The 20,286-nt window shown below is 50.2% G+C and overlaps 1 protein-coding gene across 3 annotated transcripts in view; it reads left to right on the top strand.

Annotated features, from left to right (window-relative positions):
- The window catches only part of ZC3H18 (zinc finger CCCH-type containing 18), a 57,267-nt gene extending 41,966 nt beyond the window's left edge, over positions 1-15,301 (top strand). For all 3 annotated transcript variants that reach the window (XM_023537670.1, XM_011371894.2, XM_011371892.2), the window contains 10 exons: positions 5,536-5,727; positions 6,611-6,736; positions 7,895-7,999; positions 9,108-9,251; positions 9,729-9,788; positions 10,981-11,141; positions 11,383-11,582; positions 12,251-12,347; positions 13,564-13,660; positions 14,382-15,301. In XM_023537670.1, coding sequence (XP_023393438.1) covers positions 5,536-5,727; positions 6,611-6,736; positions 7,895-7,999; positions 9,108-9,251; positions 9,729-9,788; positions 10,981-11,141; positions 11,383-11,582; positions 12,251-12,347; positions 13,564-13,660; positions 14,382-14,589 — 1,390 coding nt within the window. In that variant the 3' untranslated portion in view covers positions 14,590-15,301. The remainder of the gene's footprint in view (positions 1-5,535; positions 5,728-6,610; positions 6,737-7,894; positions 8,000-9,107; positions 9,252-9,728; positions 9,789-10,980; positions 11,142-11,382; positions 11,583-12,250; positions 12,348-13,563; positions 13,661-14,381) is intronic.
- Positions 15,302-20,286: the final 4,985 nt, after the last annotated feature.

Genomic DNA, 20,286 nt, shown 5'->3' with positions numbered 1-20,286 from the left:
ATGAAAGACGTTCTGAGCTTCTCCGGACATGAGTGTGAGTTGATTTGGGAGGGAAATCCATGTGCTTCAAATTCTCTTTACATGTATCTTTATTAGATGTTTAACTCTTTTGATTTTGGAAGAGAACTTTCATCCCTTTTATCTTAATTTTACCTTTGACCCCAAACCTGGCAGCTACCCAGGTCGGAATTTCCAGACACGCTCGCTATGGCCGACTTGCATCATCGGCATTAACACCTCTGGTGCTGATGTAATATGTGAGCATGTCCTGAGTTGACTCACAGCCCCTTTGTTGTGATATTTATTTGACAGTCACAAAACAGCTGACCTCTGCTCCTTGGAGTCTCTCTCCAGTGGCCTTGAACAAAGGATCAGGTTGAGATAAGATTGTGTCCTAGCTATGCCTGGGGAAGGCCACTTCCTCTCTCAGAGATTACTGGAGGGTTTTTACTCCTCTCTGTTTAGAAGTATTTATGCAAATTCCAAACTTCTGCCAGCTCTTGATGTCAGTATTCCTGACTGAGATCATCTCTTACCAGCTGTCTCCATTCAGCTGGGTTTTCTTCCTGTCCATGTCTTCAAATTGTTAAGTGGCTGACCTGCACTCAGGGTTTAGTGGGTGGCATGTGTGGAAATGGTGGCAAGCCTGCTGTTTTCTGTCTGGATATAGTTTGTCTATCTCTCTAGTTTTTCAAGTTTGTCTCCCTAGTTTTCCAGGCTCTCCCCTGGGGTATTGTCATTCAGTGAGAGAAGGGCTTCAGCCTGAGATATCTTATGCTCCTTCAGAAAGCAGAAGTACAGCCCTACTTCTCTGCCATCGACATGACCCCAGCCCCACAGCCTGAGCAAACCTGTCTGGCCACCTGAGGACCCTAATTATGGGCCCCATTGTCAAGTGCCACCCTCACCAGGATTTCCAGGGCACATCAGCCTAAGCCCTGTCCTCTAGTTATTGTTCCCTAACTAACTAGGTCATGTTTAATTTGCCACTGGGTGCAGGAAGACTTCTGCTATCCTTGATGGTGTTGCACTTAAAGACCGTTGAAGACTGACAGTGTGGGCCATATACTCTTTCCAAGCCACTTTACATTTCAGTTCCTTAGGTCAGTGCGCAGGGGCACTTTCCTTCCCCTTTGAGGTTCCTATAAGAGATGAGAACATGTGCCTAAAACCAGTTAGTAAAATTTCTGAGAGCGTGTACTCATCAATAGTGTTAAAACATTGTCTTTGCAGAAATGGGGGGAAAAATAACATTCGAGGTGTTTTCTGTAATAAATTTAAACTACAACAATTTAGGAAAATTTGGAAAACTTTCTAAAAAATAAAAATTAAAGAGGAAAAGATGGCCTTAGAAATGACTGCTGCTGTTCTAGCTTGGCCACATTCCCACTGCATGTGTTTGAGAGTTTGAGAGCATACCTGTTTTGCCTTTTCTCCCTGCCCTTCCCCGGTATCATATGAACATTTTTCCCAAATGGAATTTTTAATGAATTTTTTTATTGATTGTTAATGCCATCATTCTTCCCAAAACATTTGCCATTAAAATGAATGATTTAAGTTTTCCTTCCAAGTCTGACATCATTTCTTTCTGGTTTGGGTCCCCTAAGTCTGGGGAGAGAAACAAATTGGGGTTTAGCTCATTGATATTTGACTTTGGTGGTCCACAGAGTGGCTCATTAACATGAATGATCCCTAAACTTACCTCATTCTTATGCCAACTACATGATTTTCTATATCTAGGTACCACCTATATATTTTTAAAATATTTTCACTTTTTAAACTGGGGTCACTGCCAGGCCTGGTACTGGCCCTTCCGAGGAAAGGTGATACCAGCTGTTGGCTCTGTCTGTGTATGACTGGCTCTGGGGTTGATGGGAGTGTTCGGGCCCATCCATGGCACCAGCACAGAGAGTGAGAGACTTTAGGGACACCTCCAGGCTTCATTCTGTCACTGTTACAGGAGCCAGCTCATTTTGAAACCTATAGTCTTATGTCCAGGGTAAGTGAAAGGTTCTTTTTGGTGAGAAAACATTGACTCCAAATAAAAGATTATGGAGGCCTGCATTGGTCACCTCTCTATGGCCTCAAGTAGTTTTCTTTTCCATACTGTGATGGGGACGGGGTACAGCATTCTTTTCTCCTTCTCAGTCACTACAGCAAGAACTTTCAGTACTGTCATGGCTGTGTCATGAATCACTCCCTTGATTTCCATCTTTTCTTCTCTCCCTATCTTAGAAGGGCTGCTGGTTGACAGAGCTGGGCCACTTTGATGACTAATGAAAAACCTGGTGACCAAGGTGCTTCCTTTCCTGTTGCATTTTTAGAATGAGAATAACAGGAAGTATAAAGGTGAAAGCAGCTCCCCAATGGCCTGTGACAGGCTGGAATCATCAGACAGGTTTTGCTTCCATCCTGGATTACCTTTCCAGGAGATCATGCTTTTGAGCTTATGTGGCAATAGCACTCAGGGTTTGGGCCGAGGTAACAGGGATTTTAGGCCTCAATTTAATGTGTCCTTAAGGCAGCTTTATAGGTTGGGTGTTGCTCCTGGTGTGGCTCTTGGCAAATAGTAGGCATAGAACTTGCTAGTTGGTGGATTGATTGATTAAACAGTTCTGAAGATATCAACAGGCAATGGTTTTTATGTTATGGTGTCACATAACTAGATACTGGTCACAGCAAAGCCAGGTATAAGGCGAGATGCTGAGATACTGGTGGTGGAGAATTCATAGTAACTAAAATTCTACCCCAATAAGGCAGAACTTCTTATGAGGAAAACTGTTATCCTTTGCTGATGCCCATAAAAGAATACATGAGTAAATGCTGTTAATAAGTTTAATAACATTCTAATCCAAAGCCCAGTGGGGCTGGAGGAGCAGGGTCTGACTGTCACTAAAGTCCTTCTGTAGGTAAGGACAGGCAGGACATGCCAGGAAATCTTTGAAAATTAAGAGTATTAAGAATTTTAAATCCAGATGCTCCTCAACTTAACAATAGGTTATGTCCTGATAAACTCATCATAAATCAAAAATATAAGTCTAAATGTACTTAACACGTCTAACCTACCAAACATTATAGTTTAGCTTAGCCTACCTCAAACATGCTAAGAACACTTATATTAGTTTACAGTTGGCAAAACCATCTAACACAATGAATACACTGTAGAGGATCGGTTGTTGACCCTCGTGATTATGGGTCACTGCCACTCCCCAGCATCATGAGAGAGTATTGTACCAAATATCGCTGGTCTGGGAAAAGATCAAAATTCGAAGTATGGTTTCTACTGAATGTGTATTGTTTTCACATCATCGTGAAGTTGAAAAATCCTGTCAAATCATTGTAAGTTGGGGACTATTTGTATATCATGGGTCTATCTGCGAATATGATTCTAGAATGAAAGTAGATAGATACATGGGAGAGCACAGCCCATGAGCACTCCCACCTCAGAATAAGAATTTATATGTACCAAAGATGGCGTCGCACACAAACCATTTGGGAAAGAGAAGCTGATCAGCCAGTGCTGTAGGAATAGTCATAAGAAAGAAACTCTAGATCAACTAGAAGAAAAATGCAAGTAAATGTGACTTGGAATAGAGAAGGGCTCTGTAAGCCTAAAAGAAACTACACAAGAGAAGGAAAAGGAATTGACTTGACAAAGTGTTATGCTCTATGTGACAAATACCATCACCAAACACAGTGTAAAGCAAATAGCCTTACAATCCTTCATAAATGAAGAGCTTACTAGAAAACTGGCCAAGAACAAGGCAGATGATCAGAACTCACAGGTACCAGGAATCACAGAGGACAGAACCCTCCAGCCATTGGTGCCTCTGGGAACAAATAGTTTCTGTGTGTGCAGCTGCCAGGATCTGGGGTTTATTTTTGTCTAGTGGTACTTGTGTTATTTCACTGGTAACACAGGAACCCAGCAGTGTTGAGAGTGAGGTAGAATGGACACCTCCCCCTGCTGGGTGAGTATAAATTGGCTTCACTTTCGGGGAAAATATTTGACAGTATACTAGGAACCTATAAAACGCTCATCTCCTTTGAACCAGTGGTTCCACTTCTTAGGCGTTTGCCCTTAAAAAAAAAACAAGATATCCCTAAGATTTGTAAATAAGGGTTATTTTAATGTTATTTGTATTTTTTAAAAGAAGCAGCTAACTGTAGAAATGTTCGGATTATGTGACACCTGACAGTGAATTGTCACATAGTCAAGAAAGACCAGTCTTCACAAATGGACGATGTGGGAAGAGTTGCTCCCGCTGTCTGCCAAGCAGTCACAAGCAGGTCCCAGCTGTGGTTAGAGTGAGTGTGAGCAGACATGTGAGTGTACATCGTGGAAGATAAAAGAGAGGCAGAAAGAGAATGCAGAGATGCTAAACATTGGCCGTCCCTGGAGAGCAAGATAACAGGATGTTTATTTTCTTGCTTTTACTTTATGTATTTTCCAAAAATTTTTAATGAACTTATATAATTTTTTAATTAACAAAAAAAAAATCACAGGGCCAGCAGATACCTTCATGTTAAACTACCGTTAGTGGTTCTGGTTCTCTGCGTGTCATCTTATGTGTTTAAGTGGAGACATTTAGGTTTGTGGGTATTTCTGCGAGGCAAAGGGCCCTGGCTTGGTGCTGAGCCTCCCGCTCCCACTTTCTCTCCACCCTGGGCAGGGCTGGGTGGGCTCTCACAGTCAGGACTCCGTGATCGCTGCCTCCCTCCCCCCTCTTGAGTTCTCCAGTGCAGTGTGTGGCTTTCACATTTAGGACTTGATTTGTTTCCATTTGGTCTCATCTGCCCATCTGTCATCAGCAATTCCACAGCCCGGCTAGGATTGGAGGGGAATTGTCAGGTTCTCTTGCTAACCCACAAGTCCTCAGTCTGGACTCTTGCATTTAGTTAATGGTTATTATATAGGAGCACCTGTGACTTTCTGTGGGCCTCTCTCTCATCTCTCTCTCTGGAGTTTTAATCAGGATGTTTCTTGGTGAATAAAACTAGTCTTTTAAAACCTTAGAGAATAAAGGAAGTGTTTAAGACTTGGATTTGATAATTCACAAAATTTCTAATGCATTCGAAAATTAAAAAATACTTCATTACCCTTTAATTTCATAAGTATTTATTTTGCACCCACAGTGTGCCAGCTCTAGAGAAAACATGTTAGATGAGGCCACCTCTATGCCTGCCCTTCCCAGAGCTTGCAGTGTAGTGGGGAAGATAAGAATTAAATAAGTAATTACACCCAAAAAATGAAGCACCAATATAGTTAGGTGCCGTGAAGGAGAAAGATGGATGTTCCCCTTAAGATGATACATGTGAGTGGAAACCACTTATGGAAAAAGCTCCGCTTGTCCTGTTCAAGATAAGTTTTGTAAGTGGAATATCTGCTACTTCTTAGAGATGACCCTTTATTTTTGTAGGCATTCCTCAAAAAAGCCAATATGTCATCATCTCACTCTTCATTTTCTTTCACCAAACAGCAGTACTGTCAAATGGAAGGTGGCCCAAGAATTGCTAACACCTCTGTGATTTTAGCCGGCAAGCTGAGCCACCAAAGAAGGAGGTGACCTCCACTGGGCCACAGGTAAAGCGAGCAGATGAGTGGAAGGACCCTTGGCGCCGGTCCAAATCTCCCAAGAAGAAACTCGGAGTATCAGTCTCCCCTAGCCGGGCACGAAGGCGTCGAAAAACATCAGCCTCATCAGCCTCTGCCTCCAATTCCTCCAGGTGAGAAGGCTGGCTCATGGGAGTGACTGTTCATAAACACCACAGTGATGACACACAGTTGTTGCCTGGGGAGACATCAGCGGGACCAAACAAGCATTTGTTAGTTGAGCAGAGACTGACTGAGTGATGCTGGCACATGAGCAGCAGATGAGACTGCTGCGTAGAATCTTACAGTCTCATGTGAGGAGATTCTCCAGGGTACGGGTGACCCCGAGTGGAACACAGGCCTGGCCAGTGAGCTAAAGGGCGGGGTGAGTCAGCAGGGGAGAACACTTGCCTGGGTGACCCCAGGAGAGATACCATAAGGAGAAACCAGCAGAACAGCTCAAGCCCCATCATAGTGAACTTTTCTGTTTCTCCTGTGAGTCGGAGTTAGCAACTCTGAAACTTGTGTGTACACTAGTTCTTAACAGACAAGTGAGGAAGTTGTGGATGGTGAGAGCTAGGTCTGTCCCTGCCAGAAAAAGGCATTACAGATCAGAAAGGGCGACCCCAGGGGAGCCAGTGTGTTAGGTGGGAACTACAGGTAGGTACCAGTGTGGATTCAGGGTTCACTGTGTGCACAGATAGACAGATGGAGGAATACACATGCACATATCCTGGCTCTGTCCACTAAGGGCCTAGGAGCTGTGTCACCATGACAGTGAGACACCCAGCACCCAGGTCTTGGTTTCTAAACACCATTCCCACCATAAGGGGGATGGGACTGCAGCATGTTCATAAAGGTGTCCAAAGGGTGGGTGAGTCTGTGTGAGTGTGTGGGGGTGTATCTGGGTGTGAGTGTAGCCTTGTTGTCCAGGTCTGCACCCTAGGCCCAGCGCTGGTGGGTGAGGCAGGGGTAGAGGAAGACCTGGCCTCTCCTCTCTCCCCTTGGATGCTCTAGGTCGTCTTCACGGTCCTCATCCTATTCTGGCTCTGGTTCGTCCCGGTCCCGGTCCCGGTCCTCATCCTACAGCTCCTACTCCAGCCGGTCTTCCAGACACAGTTCATTCTCAGGCAGCCGGTCCAGGTACATTCCCAGGGCCCAGCGGATGTGGCAAGCTTGGGCACTTCTGGGTGTGACCCAAGTCTTCCTGAGTTGCCTGTATTGATGGTAGGTCTCTGTCCTGATGGTGTTCTTCCAGGTACTGTTGTTTTCAAAACAGTCTCACCAAGGTACCTTCACATGGTAAATTCTGAAGAATACACAGTAAGGTGCCAACTAACTAACTGCAGGCGCTGTGAGGTCTTAACACACAGTGCACATCAAGAGATTGTTCAGACTACATTGGCCTGCTTGGGAGTGTGCTAAAATCAGAAATAAGGCAACTCACACATACACCCGCATACACACCCTACACGCACATACCACAAGTACACACACACCACACACACTTCTCTGGGAAGCATCCCCCCAGATGTTTTGAGAATAAATGGACCACTTCGTCTTGCGGGAATCTGTTCTTTCACAGTGGTGCCCCTTCCTGGCAGTGAGTCTTACTTTGGGACAATTGTAGAGAGAATTAGAATAGCATTAGATCATTGAAGCTATTGAATCTGATGGTCCAGTTAACATTTAAAGTGGACTGTGAAACAAAGTAGATGATGTGTGGGGCCCGTTTTCCATGAATGTTGAACATTAGCCTTGGTTGGCGGAGGGGAAGAAAACCTTTTTCTAAGGGTGTCTAGAGGGTCAGCTGTGGGCCCTGGGGCCTCATGACCTTCTTGCAGGAAGTTTAAGCAGTATCTAGGGGGCACAGAATGGCTGCCAGGCTTGGGGCAGCCATGGAATGCGGCCTGTAGAAGGTGAAGTGGAAGACAGAAAGGACACTGGTCAACAAGGGAGAAACCTCATGTGTGGCTTCATTTAAGAAACGAGACTGGTGAGCTGCGGGAAGAAGCCTGAGGCCAAGTTGGGAAATTTGGAATTTTTAGAAATCAAAATGTCAGGAGGGTTACCTACAGCCTTTCCTGTGCGTGCGCAGTTGACACCAGCTGTCCCCTCAGCACTCTCCTCTCTCCTCTGACACTATATTTTACAAGATCCAAAAACTGTCTGAAACCCATTTTAAATGAGGCAAATAAGTAGAAGCTCATAATGGCCTTCTCTGTGAATCTGGAGTGGTGTCCCCAGGCTTGGACCAGGGCACCGTAGCACTCCCTCCTCACACCTCTGTTTACTCCCTAGGTCCCGGTCCTTTTCCTCATCCCCGTCCCCGTCCCCAACGCCTTCCCCACACAGACCTTCTGTCAGAACCAAGGGGGAGCCAGCTCCACCTCTCGGTAAAGCAGGGTAAGTGCCCAGTGGCCAGGCTGGCAACCTCCAGCCTTCTCCCTCCCTCCCTCTTATATCATGTCTGTGGAGAAGCCCTGTGGGAACAGTACATGGGACCCCTGGGGCTGGCAGAGCAGCGGGGGATTGGGCTCTGGAGGCCAAAGGGTGCAGGCCTAGCCTCTCACTTCCCAACATGTGACCTAGGGGCCATGTGTCATGTCTGTGCTCCAGCACCCCTGCTTGGAGTGTGGCGATGGATGGTCATGCTCCTCAGATTTGGAGCAAGCACAACACAGGCCACTGGCTCCACTCTTATTGGACAAATAAGTGGGTGGGGTTTCCTGCCAAGCTCCGCCCCAGGGCTGTCTGTGATACTTAGAAAGAGCAACCTTGCCCAGTTCTGTCTCACCCTCTGCTACTCCTGGAATTGGTCACATTGATCCTTTTCAATAGATGTGACTGATGGGAGAAGTTAAAACATCTAGAACTCACTATACAAACATTACACCCCTGCGGCGGCTGTGCCGCTGCCCAGACTTAACACAGACGAAGTCATGCAGGATGCATGCTTTCAGGTCTGCATTTTCATCAGCGCAAATCTTGATTTGGCAGATTTTTATTTACCCTCAGTGCCATGCTGAGCAGCTAGCTTTTGCCCAAGACTGCTTCCTGCTGATGGCACTTTGTTGACAGGGTTTCTGATAGGTGCATGCTTTGTGCTTCATCTGAATCATGATGCTCAGTGCTGCTAAAACAATTAGAGTGTTTTCCCATGTTGACAGTAAAGAAAAGCTTGGGGTGGGGCGGGACTTTTTTTTTACTGCCGTGTGGTTTCCACATGTGAGTGTGTCCCAGTACCCTTGCAGGGCCACCCACACATTCGGGGCAGAGGGTCCAAGGGGCTTCAGTGCCAGCTCTTGGCTGTTCTCAAGAGCTCTCAGATGAATCTCTTCCTGCTGGGGATGCACCTCTCGCTTCTGCCTGTGAAGGGGAAGCAGGGCTGGTGCTCCGTAGCTTCAGAAGCATTCTGAGAGCCCAGTGTAAGGTGGGATCAATACCTGATGTGCCCTGAGGTCTTTGGCAGGTCCCTCCGCCAGATCTAACCTCCTTCCATCCTATGTCACAGAGAGAAGGTGGTGAAGAAGCCAGCCCCACCTCCAGCCCTACCACAGGTCCCTAAGGCCACTGCTCCTACCCCGGAGCCCACCAAGCCAGGAGACCCTCGGGAAGCCAGGAGGAGAGAGCGGCAAGCCAGGACCCCCCCCAGGAGGTAAATCACTCTGGGGGACCCTCATTGGGATTTCCACATCTTTGATGCCAGCACTGGGGGAGGGGGTACTCCTGAGCAAAGCAGTTAAGGCCAAGGACCCATTCTCTCCCTGACATGTGAGGCTTTGGCTAGTTATATTGCCTCACTGAGCTTCAGTTTCCCCATGAGTGCAATGGATAGTGTGAGCCCATCGCACTACTCCACCTGAGGAGAGGAGGCACTTCTTTAGTACCCAGAATCTTCCATGGAAAGAAGTGATAGTGATTTGAGGACAGTGGAGGGAGGATTTTTTTGTTGTTGTTGTTGTTTTTTAAAGATGTACTTGAAGGAAAATAGAGCCCTATCTACTTTCACATCTGTGGCAAGTTACTGGTTAAACATTTGTCTCAGGTCGGTGATTAGCCCAGGTTTTAAGACTGTCTGCCCTTTGTTAGTTCTGCAGAGATGTGAGTGGCAGGACTTTTGGTTGTGTTGCAGGCGGACCATCAGTGGCAGCGGCAGCGGCAGCAGCTACAGCGGCTCTAGTTCCAGATCCAGGTCATTGTCAGCATCTCTCTGGCCCTAGTCCTCATCAACTTTGACTCCTGCCTCCCAGTCGTCCATGAACCCTGGAAAAGGGTCAGCTCCGGTGTGGTGCCCTTTTCCCTCAGGCAGCCTGAATGCTGTTTTAAAGCAGCACGGCTGGCTGTCTCCACTGGACAAAGAGAAGAGAATGCACTAATGCTCACATAGTAGGGAGCCTGGCCCAATGGCTCCAGGCATGTAGGAGAGGCCTGTACACAGCACCTCTGTTCCCACAGCACCTTACTGGCTCGAGGACACCAGGGCACTTCCAGCCCAGCAGGACTGAGTGAGGCTGGTGTATATGCCCTCATACCTGTTTTTGTATGGAGGGCTGAGTCCTGCCCCAGCCTCTTGTTCCTGAGGCAGCTGGGGACAGTCAGTTTTTTAAAATCTGAGAAAATAAATAGAAAAGAATTCTGCTACTTAGTTGTTTCAAAAGAAGACAGTACTAAATCAGTCTTTAAGATTCCTCGAATCATACTTTCTCTTTCATTTCTAGGCAGCAAGTGGTTTATATATGTTTACCTAAATATTTCTAAATAGGTTTAAAGACCTAACCTTTAAAGAATAGTTGGGTGTGCTCTCCTTCCCCTTCCCTCCTCCCAGCGTCTGATCACCTTAGGAAACGGTGGTTGGTGTTTTCTCAGAGCGTAAGATATAGTACGTAGCAGAAACCAGCATAGCAGCTTTATGCATGTCGAGTCCTTGCGCAGCGTGAGCTGTGACAAAACCAAGGACCCAAGAGATCGGCCGTCATTTCCATGCTTTCCTGAGACATGCCGTGTATTAAGGTGGTCTCCAGTCTGGTGTCTGATGTCACTGCAGGTTGAAGCCCTCTCCCTTTGTGTGCATCATTCACTGGGACTCTCAATTCTGTCATCACTTACTCTGGGGTGACCCTTAGTCCTATGTCCCTGCCCAACAAACAGGATGGGGAGCCTCCACTCAGTGATGTGAGTGTCCCTTCACTGTTTGTCACCTTTACCAAGTGTCCCCTCTGAAATTTAAGGTTTGGTGGGTACACATTCCTTAAAAATGGGAGTTGGGGAAACTGGACATAGAACCCTGCACCAAGCCCCCCACCCCACCCCCACCTAAGCTCTCCATCCCCAGCCCATCTTGCAGTCAGGGCCATGTAGGTGCAAACAGGCTCGTGTGTGTCTAGGTCCCTGAGCGTGAGCAGCGTCTCCTCAGTGTCCAGCGCCACGTCGAGCAGCAGCTCAGTGCACAGTGTGGATTCGGACGACATGTATGCAGACCTGGCCAGCCCTGTGTCTTCAGCCAGCTCTAGGTCCCCCACCCCAGCCCAGACCAAGAAGGAGAAAGGTACAGGGGCTCCTTGTATCCTGGGTGTTGTGGCACTAGAGGAGGGGCAGGCCCTTTGTGGAGAGAGGGTGTGAGGTGCCTCGGTCAGCAATGCGTGCAGCTGGTCAGACAAGAACGCACTGGCCTCCCAGTTGCATCCCTGTGCACGTATCAGCTGGCTGATAACAGTCCTCCACCAAGTGGCATGTGGGAAACCATTATGCTGGCTCAGTGACCGTGACCAAACATTTCTCATCGGCAGGAAAATCTAAAAAAGAAGATGGCATTAAAGAGGATAAGCGGAAAAGAGATTCATCGACCCAACAGCCCAAATCCTCAAAACTTTCCGCAGGCGGTAAATCCGCCCAGCAATCCTCAACCCCCCAGCAGGCGCCCCCTGGACAGCCCCAGCAGAGTGCGTTTGTGGCCCACAAGGAGATCAAGTTGACACTGCTGAATAAGGTGAGGCCAGAAGCACTTCTGGTGGGTAGTTCCAAGGAACCGTGCACCTTGGAGTCATCCTGGGACTCAGAATGAGTGAGGGCTAGCATGTGGCCTTTCAGACTTGGTGGCCACATATTACCCCTGCTCATCCTCCTGCCCTGGTGGACAGCTCTGTGGGAAGTAGAGGGACACGTGGGCACAGGGTAGACAGGCTCCTACAGCTCGTCCTGGGATATCAGAGCATCTAGGGGAGAGTGCTCTCCCTGTCTCTGAGAACCTGCCCTCTTGGCCCTCCTTCCTGTGCCTGGGCTTTCCAGTTCCCGCAGGGCAGCAGTGGGATGGAGAGCAAAGCAGACTTGGCCTCTGCGATTGATGTCCCCAGGGCCCCATGGAACTAGAAGGGTGAGGCCACGTCTGCTGGAGTCCTGTCCCTGGCTTGTGGCCCTCACCGGGAGCACAGCATCTCTGCTTGCACCTTCGCTACAGAGAATCAAGGCCCCAAACGATGGGCCCTGCTTCATTTGAGGCCATGTGGGTGAAGGGGGAGCCCAAAGGATGGGGCCCATAAGAGCAGAGAGCAGGTCTGGGCATGAGGATGTCTCCACTCTGCTCCCTTCTAGTATGTTCCACTTGGTGGCCAGCAGCTTAGGCCCTGTGTCCTCACTGTGCTTTCTCCGTTATTTCAGGCCGCTGATAAAGGGAGCAGGAAGCGGTATGAGCCCTCTGACAAGGACAGGCAAAGCCCTCCTCCAGCCAAGCGGGCCAACATGTCCCCAGACCGAGGTAAGCTCTGTCCCTGCAGGGGCCTGACAAGCAGAGGGACCAGGACCCCTTCTGCTCTTTAAAAATATTGAGGACCCCAGGGAACTTCTTATCCTTTAGGTTATATATATCAATTTTTACAGTATTAAAAGTTAAAACTAAGAAAAATTTTTAACATTTATTTTAAAATAACTAATAAGTCACTATATTTTAACACACAAACAACATTTTTTATGAAAAAATAACTATTTTCCAAAACAAAAGTTAGTAGAATGACATCGTTGTTGTTTCTTTTTTGTCACAAATCTCTAACATCTGGCTGAAAGACAATGGCTAGGTTCTCATCTCTTGTGATAGCATAAAACACACGGCCTCTGGAAAACTTCACCCTAGGCTGAGAGAACATGAGAGCACAAAGGGCAGGCAGGGTCTTGGTGTGCTATGAAAACAGTCTGACTGTGTGGACCCCTGGCGGTCCAAGGACCACACCTTAAGAACCCCTGGCCTAGACTCGGAGCATCTTCCTGGCTGGATTTAACAAGTAAAGCAAAACCTGAATTGTGCCAGGCCATCTTTCTTCCCTAAAACAGAAGGCAGGAGGCTGGCCAAACCTCCATGCAGTTGGGTGTGCAGGTCTTGGGGCCCATCAGGAGCATGAAGGTTTGGGAGGGAGTGGGGTGCTACTTGCCTCTGCTGGTGAGCCCAGGGCTGGCCTTGCCTTCAAAACACAGACGGCATAATGGTCACGTTGGCCCTCATTCTGGAGCCCACCTGTCTCTGTCAGGTGGTGACCACCCACACATCTGCTCTCACCCCACATGCTCACTTGACAGCAGTGCAGCCAACACTCCTGATTTCTTGGTTTTGCTTTTATTTTTCAAACTACCGTGACTTTTGTTCCCATTTGAAGACCCGTATAAGTTTCTTCAAAGCAAGGAGAAAGGGTTTTTTCTGGATGATGAAAACTCAGCGGTTTTAGACACTGGCTCAGGAAACCTGGAACCCAAATTGGAGTTCAGCTTCTGGAGTTTTCCTGGAGCCTCATTCTCATGAGATCAGTTCTCCCCTTTCTTTACCAGCTCTGCCCTCCTTCTTCTTCCTATAAAAAGGGGAAAGCTATGCTGAGCTGTTGCGACCGGAACATGGTCACTGATATCCAGTAAGGGTGGCCAGCCCCTTGCACTACCACCCCCACATGTAACTGGGATCCTGATCTTACTTTGTCCCTGTCACCCAGGTTCTCGGGACCGAAAGTCAAGCGGGAGACTGGGCTCCCCAAAGTCGGAGCGGCAAAGAGGCCAGAATTCCAAGGCTCCCATGGCCCTGCCAGACAGGTGAGTATCCTACCTGTGACCCTGGCACACCACATGGGCCCCTTTGCCTTGAAGAGGATCTGCAGACCCAGATGCAGCTTGAGACTGTGTACTGGGCTTAGATCTCGAGGCAAGAGGGTAGCCCCACACACGTCTCACTCTGTCTCACCAGTGGGTCCTGGAATGAGGAATGGCCCAAGGCACTCAGCTCACAGCCTGAGGTGGGAGAAAGGGGCCAGGATGGTCATAGTTCTTTTCTAACCTTCCATGTCAGGCACAGGAAGTAGGACAGCAATTTCCTTTTTCCAGGAAGTCAACTCCAAGATCCTGTGCACCTGCACCATGCAGCTCGGGGTTGAGGGCTGGGTGAGGGAGGACACGGAGAGGGTGGGCACAGGACTCAAGGAGCTGTACAACTCCCCACACACGCTGGGGGCCCCCACAGCCTCAAGGGTCCTCCTGAGCCAATAGTGTTGGGTTTTTCCTCATCACAGAGGGAAGTTGCATACAAAGACTAGAAGTAGGAGGGACAGGTTAGCGGAGTGCTAGGCTGGGCCCTGGATGCTTATCCACCATGGTGAGGCCTTTGTTCCCTGGGGAGAGGGCACCTTCTGCCTGGCAGGTACAGCTTACAGGGTCTGGGTCCCAGACTAGACCTCGTGTGCCCTGCCTGGTGAGAAGCTGGTGGCACAGAGGAGAGGCACTCAGACAGACCCCTCTAATGGCCTCTCCACTCCCACAGGAAGCGCCAGTTGTCACCCCAGTCCAAGAGCTCCAGCAAGGTCACAAGTGTGCCCGGCAAAGCCTCAGACGCCGGCACTGCCTCTTCCACCGGCACCAAATCAGGGAAGGCCAGCACGCTATCTCGGCGGGAGGAGCTCCTGAAACAGCTCAAAGCCGTGGAGGATGCCATAGCTCGCAAGCGGGCCAAGATCCCCGGGAAAGTGTAGTGGGCCCCGCAGGCTCGGCTCCCCCACTGGAGGCAGAGACTCAAGTGTTTTTATAAATAGGGTAAGCGCAGCCATTTTGGATTTTGCATTTAATGTCTTATTTTGGCTGTGAGTCTTTTTAAAAATTAAAAAAGAAAAAAAAAGTTTCTCAGCTGGAAAAGAAGCCACACACACGTAATGAAGATGACGCTGAACCTCAGCCTTCTCCCGACCACACTGACCAGTCCCTCCCCAGAGCAGAGGTCCCACGAGACAGGCAGGCAGGCGGCAGACAGCACCGAGCGAGGACGTGGCACAGTTTTATGTAAATTATGAGTCCCAGACGCCCGGATCAGCCAGCCCATACGTTTTTCTTCCCCGTCTTCTTTTCCTCCTCCCTCTGCTAGTCAGGCGAGTTCTCGCCCTGCTGTGTGTGGTGTCCTCACCACACTTCTCCTGTCGACAGGAACACCGAATGCTTCTGAGCAGCCTCTTCCCCATCCCCACCTGTCCCCAGGATCAAAAAATATATATATTCTTGACAAAAGTCTGACTAGGAAATATTTCCTGTCTTTTATTTTAAGCATCAAATTGTTTTAGTTGATTTGAAAAGGAAAAAAAAAAAAAAAAACAGGAAAGACCAAAAAAAAGGCCAAGGGTATTGTTGGGCGTCTGTCTAATGTGGAGGGTCTTTTTTTGAGGGGTCTCCTAAAATAAAATATTTTGATAAGCAGCTGTCTATCCCTGGTGGTGATATTTGCATGTGCCTAGGTCCCCCTACCCTCTACCCTCCCCACGGTATGGGGCCTGGCCACCTCAAGACACCCGCTGGGCCTGCCTTGCATTTAGGAGCCCGCCTTGCATTTAGGAGTCTTTGGCTGATGGGTGCCGAGGACCCGGAGTCCCCCTGAGACCTCTGTGCAATTCCCAGGGGGCTGCCAGTCAGGAACAGTAGGTGCTCACTCACCCACCAGCCCAGACACTCTGCCCTCTGGCCACAGCCCCCAGGGAGCACTGCACCTCGGCTTCCTCATGGTGGAACTGGCCCTGGTGGGGTTTCATGAACGGAAGCCGGTGGCAGCCTTTCCTAGCAACAGGCCCTGGGCGAGCAAGGTCAGGAAGGACACTCCTTGGGCCAGACCCAACCCCAAAGCCAGTTCCCCATGCAGATCCTTAAACATGCCATCTGATCCCCACACAGCTGTGCCCATATCTAAGCTTGAGAAGTCCTAGACCCAGAGCTACTCTGTCATCCTCTGCAGAGCAGAATGTCAGCAGTTCTGAGAGCGGCCACCTTTGCAGTGCTCGCTGCAGCCCAAAGAGCCCCTGGGGCCACCGAGACTGCCAGCAGGGAGACCCCAGTGCTCCCTCCAAGTCTTTCCTCATGGGATTAAATTCATGGAGTGGTGCCATAGGCCTTGGAGTGCCCCGACACCCTCAGGTTACCATATAGCAAGTGCCGTAAATGCTTGTGGACAAAATGGCCCCCAGAACCCAGGCTGCTGCCCCCAGTTTGGTTCTGCAGTAGGGCCCTGTGGGGCCAGCATCAGGAGGCAGCAGCCTGGAGTTCTCACCTGGTTGTATGACCTGCTGAGCTGCGACCAGCTTACAGGGCACATTCCACAGCGCTCGGTCCCACTGCTGCGTGGCGATTAGACTAGACGTAAACACGGAGGGAGGGAGCGCTGTGGGCCGGCCACACAGGCCTCCTGAGTGCACTGTTTCCATTTCATGTCCATGTCCCTTCCACAGCACAGGACAGGAGATTCCTCGTACATCACGGTGGCCTCAGTCACGTGTCTCCACAATTTTTAAAGGCTTATCTGGTTATCAAAGCAAAGGAAACCCCCATTCTCTGAATGGGTGGCTTTCAAAGACAGAGCCAGGATCCAGGATACCTTGAGCTCCAGCCTGTCCCTGTGCCCTCTGCCCCTGAGCCGTTGGACCCTGCAGTCCAGCTAGGCAGTGACTGCCCTGCTTAATTAAGTCAGGAGCCCACAGGTGAGAACACAGAGATTTCTGCATTCGGCCCTCCTTGCCCACCTGATCAGCCTCTTCCCGTCCCAAGAGTCTGACCTGACCCTGACATTTAATGCCTGGGCCGGAGCCACAGCCCTGGCTTCCCCAACCTAAGGTGAGTTTAAACTAGCAACTTTCTATTCACTGTCTTGGGCCATGGCTCACTTGGGCTAGGCCGAGGCAGGTTCCTGTCCTGGGAGGGATGGGAGGCCACACCCTGAGCCAACTCTTCACTCCCCAGGCCTAGTAGAAAGAACATTCTAGGCCAGGCGTCTGAGAAAAGGGACGCCTCTGTTGTGTGATGGCTCCTTGGGCATCTTTGCCCTCCAGGGAACGTGAGGGCTGAGATCCTGACAGGTGGTTAACATGCAAATAGTGGGAATAATTATGAGTTCCTCAGGTTCCATCTCTGCCCACAAGACTGCTCCTTGAGTGTGCAAGCCACTGCGGAATCCCCTGCCCCTCCAGTCCTCACTCCTCCACAGCTAGAGTGGTGGCCTTGCCACGCTGCAGATGCTGACCCTCCCTGCCTTTCCCTGCCTGCTTGCCATGCTTCCATCCAGAGCCTCTGCACATGCTGTTCCCTGGTCCTGGAACTCGCCTGGCTGACTGCCTGCTTCCTCTCACAGCTCAGGCAAGCCCGCCCTATCCCCTCCCAAGTCCCTCCATTGTCTGCTGCCACAGTGCTGTCCTCACGTTGTCACCTTGTCTATCAAGTGTAACCTTGGAGTCACTTGATGCAGCTCCCAGTATTATTAGTTCTTCTCCAGGGAAGGGATCAGGTTTAAATTACCATTTCCCAGCCCTAAGGCCAGGCCCCTGCTGTTACCCCCAAAGCCTAGGCCCCCACCTGCCCTTACTTCCCCCAGGTTGCCCTCTCCCCACCATTTCCTGCCAACCACCCAGCTCCGTGGCAGTTCCAGGAGCTTGGGCTGAAGGATGCCAGGCCCTGGCCTTGGCCCTGGGTAAACAAACAGGGACAGCCCCGGACAGCCCCAAACGACTGGGTCATGGACAAAGATGAGGTAAAGAGGTCATTCCTGATGGTGCAAAGTGCTGTGCGCACAAGAGACCTGGGCTGTGTGATAGACCGACTGCAGACAAGGCTGCCTGGGGCCCAGTGGTTGGGAAGGCCCTGTACCCAGGAGAAGGGGGAAACGGTATTGCCGCTCCCACTTCACAGATGAGGGGTCTGAGCCCTGCCATTGGGCCTCCAGGATGGGGGAAAACTTCAAACCTGAAGCCTAAAGAGCCTGGGGCAAACCCCTCCTGCAGGCCCCCTCCCAACCCAGGCCCACTTCTGTCCAGCCAGGGCTGTAAGGGCTCTGAGCCACAGGCCGGCCACACCAGAAGTGTGTCTGTCCCTGTGTGTCCTGCATTTCTGCTTTCCTGCCTTGGCCTCTGCCTGTTTCTCTCTCCCCCGCCTTCCCTCTTCCAATCTCTGTCTCTGCATTTGTCTGAGTGTCTGTGACTCTGCACCTGTCCTCCCATGCATCTACTCCTACATCCCAGTTTCCTCACACATCCTTCTCCCTGCACCTCAGTCCTCTTCATTCTGTGTTTCTGGAATGTGGAGGTGTGGTTGGTGGGGCGTGGTCTGCAGAGGGCGGGGTTGGGTGAGGGCGTGATTTGAGGAGGAGGGAGGATGAAGGGGGTCTTCCCAGACACTACCTCCAGGATGCACTCCAGCCTTCCTCTGGCTGCCACCTTTCCAGTCTTGCCCAACCTGGGACTTCTGTGCTTGCCTCAGCCTCCCAGGAATGAGGTGCCACCCCGGCTCGCCCTGCATCTGTCCTTCTGACCTCTGTGTACGGCGGGACCCCTGACCCCTAGTCCCCATGCTGGTCTCTGGAAATTGGCCTTCACTGCCCCTCCTCCCCATAACAGCACTGGGAGCACCTGCAGCACACTGCAAGGAAGAATGGGCTCGAAACCAGGGTCCTAGTTTCCTCCACTCAGCCCGGCTCCCGCCCACCCACCCAGCTGGCTGGCTGTTCAGAGCAGACACAGGAACATAGAAGATGTGGACACTCACCCCACAAGCAGCTGGCATGGGCAGGGGGACAAGGCTAGGGCCCCACTCTAGCCAGAGCATCCAGCACATTCCTGTGGGGCGAGGACGCCCGGGGAACCCCTGCTCAGGCAACAGTTTTACAGCCTTTTCATTACCTACAGGAGTATCTGCTTGAGTGTGTCTGGGCTTTTCAGCCCAAAGGAAGCAATGTGGTTGCCGGCTAGTCTCTCTGACTCCAGGCCTTCCTGTCCAGCCAGCATGGGCCTCCATGTGTCCCCACGTATGAGGCATTGTCATCCCATTTTTCCCACAGGAGAGTCCAGACTCACCTCTCTTCCCTTCGTTCTGCTATATTTATAGAGCTCCAAGGTGCCAGGATGTGCTTGGGACATGGTCCATGCCCACAGGGGGCTCGCATTACCTTTTGGGGATGGAAGGAAGGACTGAAATTTTTCTGAGGCCCCCCCAAGTGCTCCAGCAGAGAGGGAGGGCTCAGCTCAGCCTAATGTGGGTCTCTCTCTCCACCTGACCTAACCCACAGTACAAGAATCCAGGCCCCATCCTGGTAGAGTGTATACTGGGCTCAATTGTATCCCCCCCAAAAAATATGTTGAAGTCCTATCCCTAATACCTGCGAGGAATGTGCCTTTATCTGAGAAAAAGGTCTTTGCAGATGTAATTATGGTAAGGATCTTGAAATGAGATCATCCTGGATGAGGGTGAGTGTCTCTATAAGACACAGATACACAGGGGAGGCCATGTGAACACAGAGGCAGAGGTTGGAGTGATATGTCTATGAGCCAAGGACTCCAAGGTTTACCAGCAGCCACGAGCAGCTGGTAGAGGCAGGAAGGATCCTTACTGAGACCCCAGAAAGAACCAATCTGCTGACACTTTGATTTTTGGACTTATGGCTTCTAGACTATGAGAGAAAATTTTCTGTTGCTTTAAGTCTCCTAGTTTGTAGAACCTTATTATGGCAGCCCTAGCAAACTAATACAGAGAGTGAGCTCCCCATTGCAGGAGGCATGCAAGCAGTGGGTGGGTGGGTAAGGGCATTGTAGGGAGAAGCAGCCTTGGGGACTCAATGCATCTATCCATCCATCATTCAGAGTAAGTGGAGAAAACGGTTATGAAGCAGCACCTGCTGCCACAGCGTTTCCATCTGGCCAATGCAGCGTGGGGTCTCCTTTAATCTTCACCTGCTCCCCAGGAGGGCAGCATAACCCTGCTCATAGGTGCAGATGCAGCGGCCCAGAGAGAGCAACTCTGTGGAGGAGCTGGAAGAGGCCAGGTGTCCCACTGCCTTCTCTAGCCCCTCCCTTCTCAGGGAGTCTTCATGTTATGGTTTCAAACTTAGAGAATGGTGCCATAATGGTGTACATTCTGGCACCTGCCAGCAGGCAAAGAAAGACTGGAAGGCAGGTTGACAACCTCCCTCCACCCCCCCGACTCCTCAGCTGGACATTTTACTTTAATTTTCCCCCCTCTTTAATTCCCCCACACACTTTGACCCCTGACCTATGGATATTGCCGTTTTCCCCTTAAGAACTGGATCTCTGAAGGCAGGACGTCTCTTCCCACATGCTCGCGGCATGCATCCGGGGCCTGGTGCACCCGGGGTATGATCCGTGGCTCCAACTGGCGTGTGAACCCAGGACCTTCTGCATGTAAAGCAGACATGC

This window comes from Pteropus vampyrus, unplaced genomic scaffold (assembly GCF_000151845.1).
Source record: "Pteropus vampyrus isolate Shadow unplaced genomic scaffold, Pvam_2.0 Scaffold196, whole genome shotgun sequence".
In the NCBI taxonomy this organism is placed as follows: domain Eukaryota; kingdom Metazoa; phylum Chordata; class Mammalia; order Chiroptera; family Pteropodidae; genus Pteropus; species Pteropus vampyrus.
The sequence above is the reverse complement of the archived record's forward strand: the minus strand, read 5'-3'. Positions and strand labels throughout refer to the sequence as shown.